Genomic DNA, 15210 nt, shown 5'->3' with positions numbered 1-15210 from the left:
CGTTGAAGATTAAAACGACGATTTCACGACGATATCTCCTTGAAGTTCCAGGTATGACTGACCGATAGAGGAGAATGGAAACTAACTTTTATCATTTCATTTTATGTTAGGATAATAATATTATTAGAGATACGTCAAACTTAATAACATCAATTTCCTAGAATCGTTTCGTTCAAGTAATCAATGCGATAAAAACATTGAAGTAATGACACTATGTTATAGCAATATGCAACAAATTGTCAAGTTGCGCACACAATAAGTGTTTGATGGTAGACAGACACATTCATCTTAATGAAGTAGCTGTTTAATACTATATACCAGCAGTTAACTGAAATTGTTTTAGATTATTTATCGTGCAATTGACCATTAGTTGATTAATTGAAAATTAGACTAGAGTTGTACAATTTTGTAATGTGGAACAATATCTTTTGTTTAATTTTGAAATATTGTTATTTAGATCCTTTGATTAAACAACAAACTTAAATATTAAGAGTATTTTCCTATTAAATTTAAAACGAAATCTAGCTCATTCACATCGATCCTGTTAGTAACATTAGAATTTACAAAGTTAATGTTTTTGATGAACATTTTTAAAACATTATTTTTTGTCCCTCTTGATATGCGGTGATAGCATTGGTCGAATAAGATCATCGATGAAGAGCCGTGATGTAGGGATGGGAACTATCATTAAAAATCGTTATTGATAACTATCAGTAGTTTCAGTACGTTACTGATAACTATCAGTAAATATCAGTAATTTTACCCATCACGGCATTGTAGTAAAAAAATAGGCAATTGTAATAACTACATTATTCATTGTAATTTTACATTGTAATTTATCAGGTGAACTTCAAGGGGGCTCGCGCAACTGCCGACCAGATTTTTCCCATCCGACAGATCTTGCACAAATGTTGAGGATACATCATGTCCTCGGATCACACCTTAATTGATTTCAAAGCAACATACGATACAGTCCATCGCGACCAGCTATGGTACATAATGCACGAAACCCGTTTGCCGGATAAACTGACCCGACTAATCAGAGCTATATTGGAACGAGTGATGTGCTTCGCACGTCTCCGGGACACACTCGAGTCCCTTCGAGACTCGTCGAGGGTTGGGACAAGGTGACAGCTTATCCAGTATGCTGTTCAACGTCACTCTTGAGGCGGTGTTCCGATCAGCGAGTATCCAAACGCGTGGCATGATTTTCATCAAGGGTAGAAGTATATGAATCACGACATACTTTCACTGTTTGAGAATCCCAGAGACCCCCATCTATATCTGACGAAAGTCGGTAGGCTACGGTGGGCCGGGCACGTCGATAGGATGCCGAACGATAGAGCAACGACAACAGTTCTTTTCAACAACCCCACCGGCACCGGAAACACGAAGAATCAACATGCAAGATGGCTTGACCAAGTCGAAAGTGATTTATGACTTTTGAGACGACTGGGAAACTTGCGACGAATGGCCCAAGATCGAATTAAATAGAGACGACTGCTTGAAACAGCACGAGCCACCCCGGCTCTAGGCTGCTGACGACAACGACGATATATTGTGTCACTCTCGTCTATCGTACGCAACTACCTACCATTTATTTAATCCAACTGATTTTTCTAACTGGACGACGTAACTGTATCAGTAAGCATAAATAACTGCGAAACCTTACTGATACATAGTGATATTATTGCTTACTGATAACTATCAGAAATTAATGATAGTTTTCCCATCCCTACCGTGATGACTATCCTACGAGCGGCGTTGTCAACCTCCGCTGCATGTATGCCCAAGCTACCGCTACTCGCGGACAGTCGCAGAATTTATGTTCCAAACTCTCTAAATTTAAATCGTTTGTTTGAGAAACCCCACAAATGCCATTTGACATGAGTCATTTTTTATGGGTTTTTGACAGTTTTGAATCCTCGGGGATTCGTACATCTTCTCTCAATTTCTGGACAAATGTTGGTTCCAGAAGCCCCTTTTAGTTGGAGTTGAAAATATCTCGAGAAAATCAAGTTTATATTATTTTCCCACAATTGTGTCATATGCACATGTAGGGTTTCTTAAACAAACGATTCATTCAGGGTAAATTAAGTGGATTAGTGCTTGAATTAGTGTAAATTAGTGGACCCTTTAGTGGTTGAGTTGTTTTCTTCTATGAATTATGTTGAACTAGTAACGCTAAACTCTATATGTTACGCATTTTCCAAAACTAATTGGAATATCCGTTTTCCTTTTATGGACTCTTGTGGATCACTCCTGTTGAATTTTGTGTAAAGAATAGTTCGTAAGGCTATAAAAACACTTTTGTAATCAAACGACGTGATACTAAGAGGTGCTGTGCAGCAAGAATTTTATTCCTCCGGTGTTCAAGTTTTTTCTTAGTTTCCATGCAATTTTAAAATTTCGTATTAAATAAATGTTTCAGATTAACATTACTAAATCAAACCATGTATTTAGTTGGATGGATTAGACTATAATAAGAAGATAAGAGTATATGTTAACATAACAGAAAGAAGTATGTATCTAGAATTATCAGCGATTTATAGTGACTTACACCCATGCTGCCAAAGGGCGGCGCCATCTTTTTCTTTGGACCACTGCGACCAGTTCTTTGATCTATTGATTTAAAGCGCCGTTTGGCGGGAGGGCGGCGCCATCTAAAGAGTTTTAAAATAAACATAGGTGTAAATTTTACAGTCGATTTAACCCTAACTATGCAATTTTTAAATCCCACTTGTCTTGATAATTTTAAAACGAACATTATATCACTAAACAAACTGCTAACCCCGAACGAACAACGACATGGAACGGATTTCTTCAATCCGCAAAAATTGTTCAATACCATGTTCTTTATGCACAAAAAATCGACAGTTAAAGGCGACTACAAAAGAAGCGACTACTAACTGGATGTGTAAAAAGGCATGTATAACAGGCATGTGGACAGAGTGAACAAAGGGTTTGTGAAGAACGAATAACAGAATCCAGTTATTTTACGAGCCATAACAATTATTTATCATTTATTTAACAGCCTTTTTGACATTTCTGCATACATCGCACATTTTATTTCTCTGCATTCCTTCAGTTTTGCTGTGTGAACGTAGGAAAAGGAAATGTGCGTGTAGTAGAAGTATGTTATGCTATATAAAAAAAGACGAGAAAAGAAACACACATACACACAAGATCTGGTCACATCAGTTTTAGAGAGTAGAGAAATCATTGGAAAACAGAACGCTCAAGCGTACAACTCGTCAACAGCCCGGGTGTCGTTAGTTAAACTGCGTCGGCTTGTGCCTCTGGGTCTGCTTCTTCTACGTTGTCCTTACGGATTCCTGAACTAGAATTTTTCTAGTTTTAGAAAAGATCTCATTTGTTCCATCCTACCGATTGCGCCATTGTCGTAACGGAAATCAAGATTTCTTCCAGAATTAGAATGCACGCACTCGCTTCAAGCGTACCCAACTAGTGATGTCCGTTAATCGTTCGATTATTTCAACTAATCGAATAACACATGGAATATTCGCATAATTTTTAATCGAATACTGCCAGCTACAAAAGACGATCATTAAGACTGTCGCAGTGGTCTTTTAACCCAATGCCCTTCTGGCATACAAAAAAAAACTGTCAGCACGAGTAGTTGAATTAATCGAATAGTTCAATGAGTACAAATAATCCCCGAATAATGCTCTGTAATCGTATTGCGACATTTGCCCCTATTTAGACTACCCCGAATCTCGCACACGATTTCGCTCAAGGAAAATGAAGTGAAAAAGAAGAGCAAGAAGGAAAAAGGAGTCAAACTCATAAGTTGATTAAACTAAAAACCATTCTGGTGTCAGATTTACAATACAAAATGCGGTTTGTTTAATTAAATGATTATCACAGTAGTCTAAATAGTCATAAAAGGGACAATACATAATCGTTCGATTAATCGAATTAATCATAAAAATATTCGAATATTTTTAATCGAACACCATTGATACGAATAGTTGAATTAATCGATTAGTGCAGACAACGCTCACCGATTAATCGGTAATCAAATAATTAAAAATTTCGGACATCACTATACCCAACAGACTGAATTTCGAGTTTCAATATTGGCTTCAACAATCTTCGGCGAGTCTCTCTTTCTCGCTAAAGCGATCGGTCGCTCAAAAGGTAGCGATGAACCGATTTTCTTCCGATCAGTAGCATATTTGCTGGTATTGTTGCTTTCTCTAATACACCTGAGCGTTCTGTTTTCTAATGCATTTCTCTACTCTCTAAAACTAATGTGACCAGACCTTGTGTGTGTATGTGTGTATCTTTTGTTGTCTTTTTTATATAGCATAACATTCATCTACTACAGTGCGATGTATGCAGAAATGTCAAAAAGACCGTTAAAATAATACGATCACGGTTTATGCCTTCCGCCAGTAGTCTGTGTATATGGGTATGGAATGGGGAAACCAAATTAGGAGCGTCCAGTATAGCTCTAGCTATCCCAAACCCCTACCTAGCGCCTCCACGTGGCCATACCCGGTAATGCTCTATTGAGTAGCCAAGCTAGGAGGTGCGATACTAGATGGTTCCCAGCTGCCTGATCTCAAAACCTCGGTTTTGGGCAGACGGCGGAGCCACACGACCTTGCTAATAGGTAAGCATAATATATGTTATTTTAATTATTTTTTTCGTTTTAGCTTATGAAGCACCTGCTATATAGTGAAAACTTTGGCCGATGCGAGTGTTAATACTGCACATGGATACCAGAAGAAAAAATTAAATTAATTATTAGAAATACTTATGGAAACTCAAAGGACGCAACTCTATTCCATTCGAAAGACTGCTAATGCGATCGTTCTATTTTTTTCCATATATACCACATTTCATAAATAAACTAGAATCGGGAAGAGGGAGGGACCATCAGAGCACTTGTTTGAAGCGGTGTACTTAGGGAGAGTGAAACACTCAACTTTCTAGGGTTAATCTTGGCCCGATTAATAACACGTCGTGGATGATGAGTGGGCTCTTCTCCCCACCTGCTGGAGTCATTCTGCATTAAGACGGTTTATTCAACGATTGATTCATGTGACTTAGCCCTTGGAAGGAGATTCTCTAAATCCGTGATACGTGTAAGTGATGTTCCTTATCGACCAATTGATAGACTCATTGCTTGAACGGAACTCATTGAACGGGTGTTCTGCTAAGGCAGGTGGTAGTACCATATATTCATATTCATTCTACTCTATTGGCGGAGTCTGTGTATATTGCTGGTTACAAGAAAAATCCTCAAATCGCAGTTATCTTGAGCAAACGACCAAAAGATAAGCGACTGATTACAGTCAACTTGGCCAGCCAGCAACAATATCCTTGATAGCGTGGTGTGTAAAATAAGTAACGATTTTTACCTACGTAACGATACAATTGCTACCAATATAAGTGATCATTCGCAAATTTTAATTTTACTGGCAAAAAACATTTACAGAGATTTTAAACGCATCTTTGCGAAATTTGGGCGATCTTGTAAAATCAATATCACTACAATCGCCTTTTCCGAACTATGCTACTAAAATAAAAAAAAACAACAACAATCAGTTTTTATTGTACTAATTTTGCTTTATTTACACATTTTACGTGACTGACATTTTCTAGCGAATATTGCGCTTGTGTGCTTAAAATTAAGGTGGCCCAACCGTAACTACACTACTGCCCCGTCTTTTACAATAAGCGTTTTTGAAGCATTTCGTCATACCCTACCCAAACACGTTATGCAGGGATGATTCCTCCTCAAAATAAAAAAAAGAGAAAAGAAAAATTCACACTTTACTCAGTCGCGATTTATTCTGCTCCGTTTTGTTTTAACTTTTCTCTTTTTTTACTAACCGCAATTGCTCAGCAATTGCTAATTAGGCTGAAAAAATAGAAGTAATCGCTTACGCGTATCCGCTCTTGATACTGATTTTGAAAACACACAATTATGAGCACGTTTACTTATTCTGGAAACGAAACAGCTGTGAATACGGTATCACAGAACAATTCTACTTCAGTTATCACGGAGAAACACAAGAATTCCCTTCTGATATGAACATATAAATCAATTTTTATTCACTAGCAATTTGCACCGTTTTGTTTTTAATTTCAGCATATGGTGCTCTATTTACATTACTACCAATATGCGAGGCAGTTGCGCGTGAAACTCTTCTATCGTGTTGACATAGCTAGTTTTTGAGTGATAACCCAAGGAACAATTTTTGCTTATTAAACGTTTTACCGACAGCTTTTATTCAGCACATGCTATATAGCTGCTTTTCAACTATGTCTAAACACCTCTGTTCAATGCTTATACAGTTGGTTTTGGAGAATTTAAACAGCACAGTGCTGAATATGGGCGTGGAAGATGCGTTTGCATGACTGTTATGCAACGTATAGTAAAATGTTTATTCAGTACGTATAGATATGTTTATTAAACTTTTGCTGATGGCACTGAAGCTACGTTTATTCCACAGCAGTTCAACCTTTACCAAGCAAAAAGAAAAAAAATATGCAGGAAGTATTTTTATTTTATTTGGTGGGGTTTCGTTATTTTCATGGCCATGTTGCATATATTATAATTTAATAAGAGACTTAGTAGGAAATCAATGGTTGACTCAAAATTCATCAAGCCTGCCATATACTTTTTTCATTCACCCGGATTCGAACTTACATCCTGTCGGTCGGAAGCCGTCAACGAACACATCTGAGATAATCTGACATATGACAGGCGCCGAGTTTTTAGCCGATGTGGATTTACCAGATTAAGTTTGTCAAGCGTGGAACAAAAATGGGCTAAAATACATTTAAGCGCTGAAGAGTAGTTTCTTAAATCATGTTTGGCATCTGCTATACTAGATTACTTTAGAAGTATTTATTCCGCACATGTTAAACATTTAATAAACTATTTGTACTAAAATAAAGCATTTCGCTTGTACCACCAGCAACATAACACAGTCACAACGCCGAGGACTTTTTTATTTTGAATATTGACGACGGTGAGCGGTGCTACTGAATAAAATTCACTGGAAACTAGAAATCCAGAATGTTCGGCTAGCGATTGTTCATTTAGTTAGCAGTGATGTGATTAGCAGCAGCAGTGATTAGTTAACAGCAGGAGTGATTTGTGCTAGTACTTTGCTGAGCTTATTGCTGCTTTAAGTCGCTCGCTGTCTGTGCAAATCTATTTGTCATCGGCTCTGATTTAGTTTTTTCATCCAAAAAACAAAAAGTAGCAGCGGATGGCACGAGAAGCAGTGGTGTTTTCGCGCACCGGTAGCGGGAGCTAGTCACACGATTACGGCGCTACCAGCAGTGGTGGTGGTATCGCCACTATGCCACCCGATCATAACAATTCTGGCGACTTCAGCCCGACGAAATTCATCTCACTGAGCAAATTCATTGTGAGTGACTCGCAAAGTGTCAAGCAGCCAGCTGTCTTTGGATATAAGTTTGTTAAATTTATCGGTAGGACGAGGGATAACGACACGCCGAGGGCAAAAATACACACCGTACAGGCAACAACACCTAAAAGGAATTCCACTACCAGCAAAGATTTGCGGCGACTAAAAGTGGTTATGCAAATGTTTTCTATTCTGATTGTATCTAAAAATAAAATAAAAATAAAGTGTACCTAATATAAATTTAAAGCATAAATTATAAAGTGTAAAGTATAAAGTATAAAGTGTCATTCAAGTTATTGGTGTTATTGGCTGCCATCAAGCACCTTTTATTCCACACCCGCTCTTGGTGGTGCTACCGATACGTTTGTACGACGATTATTCGACACATACTCCATAATTCCTCTTAGCAATGCAGCTAATGCGTTTGGGAAACTTTAATTCCACTCTTATTCTACACTCGCTCTCAGCAATGCTGCTGATACGTTTGCGCAACGCTCATTCCACACTTATTCCACTTTTATGCCACACTTTCTCGCAGCAATGCTGCGCAACATTTATTCCACAGTTATTCTACACTCGCTCTCAGCAATGCTGCTGATACGTTTGCGCAACGCTTATTCCACACTTATTCCACTTTTATTCCACACTTTCTCGCAGCAATGCTGCGCAACATTTATTCCACAGTTATTCTACATTTGCTTTCAGTAATGCTGCAAATTCGTTTGTATAACACTGTCTCCCACTGTTATTCCATTTTTATTCTGCACTTGCTCTCAGCAATGCTGCGCAACATTTATTCCACTGTTATTCCACACTTGCTCTCAGCAATGCTACAAATTCGTTTGTACAACATTTATTCCACTGTTATTCCACTTCTATTCTGCATTTGCTCTCAGCAATACTGCTGATACGTTTGCGCAACGCTCATTCCACACTTATTCCACTATTATTCCACACTTGATCTCCGTAATGCTGCTGATACGTTTGCGCAATGCTTATTCCACTCTTATTCCACTTTTACTCCACAATTGCTCTTGACTGACACGTTTGCACAACGTCTATTCGACATGCATTTTCATGGTAGCTTTTAAGCAACCATTATTCCACACCTGCTCTTAGCCGTACTGCCGATACGTTTGCATAACGTTTATTCGACTCTTATTCTGCACTTATATAACAACGTATAGATGTTGATTAGAAGCTAGAAAAAATATAGGATATGACGTTTAAACAACAGACAATTCAGCAAATTCGCTTATTCAGCACCGAATGCTACCATACAACTCTTATTCCACACCTGCTTGTTTAGGTGCTGCCGTTTTGTTCCTTGGGAATCGGTTGCTTTTGGTGGTAGTGTATATGAACGATTTAATGTACACTAGCGCCAGAAGTAAGCTGTTGTCACTGCAAAACTAGTTATCTTCAGTGAGCCGGTATGTAGGCAATACCGACATGTTATCCGTTATCCGTTATGTCGTTATCCATCTGTCTATCTTTTGAGCTGTTTGTCGGGTGTTTTTCGGGTTCTCTTTTGAGAAGTTATTTGATGGATTGCTTTATAACCGCAGAGAACAGACTACCAGGTAATTGACGAGAAGTGTGTTAAAGGTTTTTATGTAATCAACGAGTAATCCTACGATGGAGCACCCCTCGAGTTGTAAGTGGCTAACTAAAACTTGATGTCGCTGCCATCGCTACTAAGTAACTACTAAGTAAAGTAAAAGCTACTAAGTAAAGGTGCATGCATAGTTTTTCATGCGTTTGGCAAACTGTTTCTGGAGGGCTCCACCGGCAGATTTCACACATAAAAAATCGATTAGAGCGAAAAGGTGAGGGGGAGCGGGGTTAATGGTAGCTACGCTTAACAAGTTGTCGTTGTGACTCCTACCTTGTGTCCAACGCTGGAAGGGGCATGGGTCGAACCAACCTATAATCTGAGATTATAACCGGATTCGAACCCACAACACCCACCAGAGTATGTGGCTCGCTGTTACCCATGTACCTTTGAACCACAAAAGCGCCGGACAAAAGGAGACTGCACAACCCCCTTATTAAGGTAGCGAAGTATCTCATTGGGTTTTTAGACACAAATTGTGCATCTTCCTGCGGCTACTATAGAAACCACCGACCGTGAAGTTTTAATCTGACTTGTTTTTACTGGCAGGAAGACGACACTATGCAGGCCCTAGCGACTTACAAGGTACTGCGCATGACGCTGTTCATCTGTCAGCGTGTTAGCCGCGATTTTTTGGGGTCAGCGCGGGTTTTCGGGGAAGGTTCCGTTCCTATCGCTTCCCTTTCCTTCCGTCCCTTCATCAATTGTAGAACCACCTTTACAAAAAATATTAATAGAGTAGGTTGCTGCTTCGTCGTAATTGCCTATTCCCGTCCTATCCAATACAAATTATTAAAAATATCAGCGATTTTTTGACACACAATGCAAAATTAGTTATTCCCTAATATTTTAGTTTGTTGCCTCTCATACGCGATGAATCAAAGTGAGCTGAGATCTATTTAAATGCTTTTTTTCATTGAAGAATTCCTAGTAGTCAAATTTTCAACATTTTTTCGTGTGACGAAGAAAAAAATGTCGACTAATCGTTTCAATTTCCGTCATTCATAAAATGAAAATAACTCACGCAACGCATTGTTGTTATTCTGCAGCCGGGAAAACTTTCATAACCTACAAAAATTGTGCAGAATAACATTTGTCATGCTGTCCTACACAAATACATGCGCGCTAGCTTCGTAAACATTATTGTGATTTTTAGTTCGCACGATGAAAAATTTTGATGGACGGATTTTAAAATGGTATGACGAATTTGAGATATAAAGTCAGTTACGTAATTTCAATCAAATGCTTTATTATTCGCTTTTTAGTGAATTCAAAGGGCACGGATCGGAAGGTAAGTGTGTTCGAGTCAAATCAGCAGCAGAGTTTTTGGAGTGTTCATTAAATCCAGAAATGATGAAAATTAGAGTGGTTTTCCTTATTACGACGGGAATTATAAATAAACCTTATATATGCTTGACCGCATTTCAAGGTCAAGACTTAGAAACACGAGGTTAGTCTGTTCTCTATGTTATAACTGTTGTGGTTTGTACCATGCAGGTTTTTTCTGCCTGCCGGATATTTAAACAACATAGGCACCACTATAGAAAATGGGCCCAAGTTAGCCGCAGCAATTTAATCATTGACAGTCTATACAGAAGGATTTCGAATTTGGCAACGTGGCGTGTCGCCTATGTTGCCAAAATCGAAACCGTGCCAAAATCGAGACCCTTTTTGATATGACAAAATTGAATGTAAATGCATTAGAAATTGACTAAATGATATTAATCAACGATTGCAACCTTTTTCGCAAAATCCGCCAAGAGCATGCATGCAGTGTAAGTAAGTTTTTGGCGACCTACGGTAAGACATAGTCCTACGGCAATAAAAATATTATTGTTCGAAACATTCTATAACCGCAAACTTTTTTCATGAACACACTTAGGGCAATATTTTTTCGTCATTTAAAGTAATGCGGAAACTGACTGATATTTAAGCATACTTTTGGAAGTAAAATAATTTGTGTTGCCAAAACGGATACTTTTGTTGCCAAAACCGAACCAAATTCGAAATCCCACTGTACTCAAATTCAGTAGCGTTTCTTTAAGACCAAAATGCACGCCAATATTCAATAAATGTTAAAGGGTGTCCCACATCAAATTGCACCACGAAAGAAACGCTGTAGAAAATTACCCATTGGGTATTTTCTCTTGAAAATTTGGATAGAAGTAGTTTAGAGTATATTGTCTACACTGCATTTTTATCGCTGTCAGTTTTTCGAAAATTGAGAAAAAAGGCGTCGCCCGAAAAGGAACATCGCGAATTGATTTTGCGCAAGCACCTGGAAAATCCTCAACTATCTTATCGGAACATCGGAAAAGAACGTGGAATCGTGCACGCAACTGTGAGTAGTCTAGTCAAACGTTACTATGAAACTCTGAGAATTGAACGGAAGGAGAAATGCGGTCAGAATGGATGTTCTATTAGTGATCAGGATCATAAGAGTGTCGTGGAAACGTTTAAGCCAAAAAGATGAATCTGTCCAAATCTTTCGTTCAGAGAGCCAAGGAACGGGAGCGACTGCATACGTACAAAGTGCAGAAGGCTCCAAATCGTGACGAACGGCAATACACGATGGGAAAGTCACGCGCCCGGAAATTGTACATCCAGATGCTGATGAAGCCTCATTGTCTCATCATGGATGATGAGACTTACGTCAAGGCGGACTTCCGGCAGCTTCCGGGGCTACCGCTCTTCACCGATTAGCACTAGTTTGATGTTCTGGAGGAAATAAAGAAGCAGAAACTTTCAAAGCTTGCCAAGAAATACATGATTTGGCAACCGATCTGCCCATGTGGTAAACGGAGTGCGCCTTTCGCGACTACGGGACTGAAAGCGGGCAGACCTACCTCAAGTGTCTAAAGAAGCGTCTGCTTCCTCTCTTGATGCAACACGAGGGCCCTACGATCTTCTGGTCAGATCTAGCTTTGTGCCACTATTCAAAGAATACCCTGGAGTTGTACGAAGCCAACGAAGTTACTTTCGTACCCAAAGACGTGAACTCCCCCAACGCACCGGAACTAAGGCCTATCGAAAAATACTGCGCTATTATAAAGCAGGCACTACGGAAGTATTCCAAGGAGGTCAAACCTGAGAATGATATGAAGAAAAGGTGGGTTTCCCTACAGGAGAAGATGCAGCCAGATATTGTACAGAATTGCAAACGCGAATTTCGTTTTATGGCCCTTCAATTTATAACACTCTACCTGATGGAATCAAACCGATCATCAACAGTGGCCACTTCAAATTCACAGTAATGCAATTATTCAAATTAAACATAATTAATTATATAATTTAAGCGCATCAACCTTACCCAAATAGATTAGAATTAATACTAAGATAACCGGAGTTTTTAATTTTTGTTTTTTTTTTTGTTGAACCAGAAGCCTAGTTGTTTTCTATAAGTTTGAGCCCATTAAAAGGAAATTAAATTCAAATTGGAGGATTTATATTTTATTTTTAATGTTTTAAAGTAACAGAAAATTAAATTCCAGTGGAATTTAATTTTCTGTGCAAGGTTACTTTAAAAATAAAAAAAATAGAAATACTGCAATTTGAATATCACCCAGCAAAGTATTTTTCACGTCGTTTCAGAGTAATTACCGGCTCATTAGATAGCGTTAATAGTGCATCAAACTTAAATCGTAAGTCGTTGAGACTAAAGTTGCTCTCGAATTGAAAATTTTTCAGCAAATGTACCATCATTATCTTCATACTAATCATAGCGTAACGATAACCTAAAAATGTTATAAGCTATTAGTTTCCAGATAACGAATGAAAAAAAATGTCTATCCTAACTCACCAATGCAATTTCGATTTCCGCCACTGAACGGCAAATACGCAAAAGGGTGGCGTCCCTCACTCCTTTCCGGTGCAAAATTTTCCGGATCGAATTCTTCCGCTTTAGCGCCCCAGACATCCTTTCGTCGGTGCAAATTATAAATACTGATGGCTAGAAGTGTACCACTTGGCACTATCATTCCGTCCAGCTCGATATCGCCCATTGTTTTGCGCGCAATGATTGGCCCAACCGGAAAAAGTCGAAGGCTTTCTTTGATGAACATTTCCATGTACCGTAATTGTTGCAAATTTTCTGGCGTAAAATGCGATCCACCTTCATCGGGAAAGATTTCTCTAATTTCTTGGTATACTTTCTCTTGAAGATGTGGATACATAGCGAGCAGCTGCGCAATGATTCCCATTTCAATGCCGGAGGTGTCACTGCCCTGTTTGATTGTTGGAGGAAAACATCTAGTAAAATACACGGGATATACCATAGTATTAAGCATACCGTAGCGATTATTAGGTAAACATTTTGGATGACCTCAATGTCGCTAAAAACTTTTTCGTCATGCAGATTTAACACCTGATCAATAAAAATTTGCGGTTTTCGGTGATCGTCACGGTCTGAACTAGTAACGAGTTCTGATTGCTTCGCTCTGCGGTTCAAGGAATCTTGAAATATCTACGAAAAATATATATATTTATATTTACTCATACTAATTGGCCTTGAAATTTACCTCATCTACATATTTATACGCTACTTCCCTTATTAATTCCTCGTCTTTATGGTCCCTTTTCAAACGATAGATAAATTCCGCGTGTAGAAAGAAGTTCAGAAATCTCTTAGATACGTATTCCGTGATGCTACAAAAAAAAATTTTTAAACTGAAATAGTCTCGTAATGTCAAAACTTACGTGGTTATCAAGTGGGCAAGCCTAAATAATTTTGGATCTTTATTGATATCAGACCCAATGGTTGTGGCACATATCATTTCCAATGTACAAAGCTTCATGTAATGTGTCACTTGCACTGGATCGCCTTCCGGATTTTGCAAAAGAGTTTTCACTAGATTCTGAGCACATTTATCAAAAATTGGTACAAATTCATTAATGATCTTTTGATTAAACGATGGATTTAGTGCTTTACGTTGTCCTTTCCAAATGTTATCTATAGATGCAATGAATAATGGTTGGAAACATAACAACCAATCTCTTTGCAATTTGCGATTCGTTACTTACAGTGTGCGCCACATAATCCATATTCCATCTTGAACAGATCGTAAAAATATGCTTTTTCCAAGCACTGTGGATGAGTGAGCAATCTTTGCACCATTTCCGGTTCGCTGGTGCATATCAACGGAACGAAACCGATCCATAACTTGAAGAGTTTAGCTGGATTACGCATAGCGGCTGTTATATTGTCAAATCGTTGTTCATCAGTTTTCCCCAAAAACAAGAGTGCATTTCCGATAATGGGATAAAATGGCTGCACCGTTGGGAAATTTTTCGCAAACAACATATGATGATATAGTTTAATATAGTACCCTAAACCAACTATTAATACTACTGCTAGGAGTATTGCCGCGATCATTGTCGATATGCAACCTGAATAACTTTTGTCACTATAGTGCAAGCCAAGAAAGACCCCGAGAATACACCTGCGAAGTGTACAATCAAACTGTTCACCGAATGACACCGGGTTATTATTTTGATTGTTCCCCCTAACCACATAACGGAAGCTTTCCTGACGAGCCTGTTTGCCCACAATTAATTACGATCACCCCAACTAGAGAACACTGAAACAAGAGAGTGCACAAAGCAACTCAATAACTCGTGGGAACCTGTCATCATTAAACCAGATCTGCTCCTCAATGATTGTTGTGCGTGACTCTGTTCGATGTTGTTCGAGAAATTTCTAAAAATCTTTTTTCGAGTTCAACATTTAGGCAACTTTATGAACTGTATGCAACAACTACAATTGCCGGCTGCTGTCATGATTTCGTGATGTTACGATAAGGTATGTCACCGCTTGACGGTATTTATTTTTTGTTGCTCGTTTTCGTTCAATTTGATTATAGATACTTGACAAGTTCTCAAGCAACCCATTCGGAAACTTGAGTCTCATCTGTTTTGAATTGAGTGTTTTGGCCATTCTCTCTAGAGACCACTTTTGTTGGTCATTTTCTTAAACGATGTAACATTCTCGCTTGATTATAGATGCAAACTAATTTACGGTGATGATTTGAAAATCATTTGCTTCATTTGCAAATATTGTTAAACGTGTTAGTCAATTGGTGTCAGCTGAACAAACTCGATATCAGTTTCGCAAAATACAACGTTATGACCTTTCATCGATCTACAGTTTGGATTATCTTTGATTTTCATATTGACAGTACTCTC

General features: G+C 38.5%; 1 protein-coding gene across 1 annotated transcript; it reads right to left on the bottom strand.

The window, feature by feature from the left end:
* Nucleotides 1-12588: 12588 nt before the first annotated feature.
* Nucleotides 12589-14215, bottom strand: LOC128739804 (probable cytochrome P450 313a4). The gene is made up of 6 exons (XM_053835307.1): nucleotides 14050-14215; nucleotides 13726-13978; nucleotides 13548-13674; nucleotides 13319-13492; nucleotides 12830-13253; nucleotides 12589-12764 (listed from the first exon to the last, which is right to left on the bottom strand). The coding sequence occupies exons 1-6, from the start codon at nucleotides 14213-14215 to the stop codon at nucleotides 12589-12591; spliced, it is 1320 nt and encodes a 439-aa protein (XP_053691282.1).
* Between the last annotated feature and the right edge of the window lie 995 nt (nucleotides 14216-15210).

This window comes from Sabethes cyaneus, chromosome 3, assembly GCF_943734655.1.
Source record: "Sabethes cyaneus chromosome 3, idSabCyanKW18_F2, whole genome shotgun sequence".
Taxonomy (NCBI): domain Eukaryota; kingdom Metazoa; phylum Arthropoda; class Insecta; order Diptera; family Culicidae; genus Sabethes; species Sabethes cyaneus.
This window is presented reverse-complemented; position numbering and strand designations above follow the sequence as displayed.

What these genes read in the sequence shown, in the direction of transcription:
- LOC128739804 (XM_053835307.1), bottom strand. Translation starts at nt 14,215, where the DNA reads ATGCGTAATCCAGCTAAACTCTTCAAGTTATGGATCGGTTTCGTTCCG. An exon ending in TGGATTATGTGGCGCACACT is followed by an intron (nt 13,979 to 14,049) that starts GTAAGTAACGAA and finishes TTGCATCTATAG; the next exon opens with ATAACATTTGGAAAGGACAA. An exon ending in TTTACCTAATAATCGCTACG is followed by an intron (nt 13,254 to 13,318) that starts GTATGCTTAATA and finishes ACAATCAAACAG; the next exon opens with GGCAGTGACACCTCCGGCAT.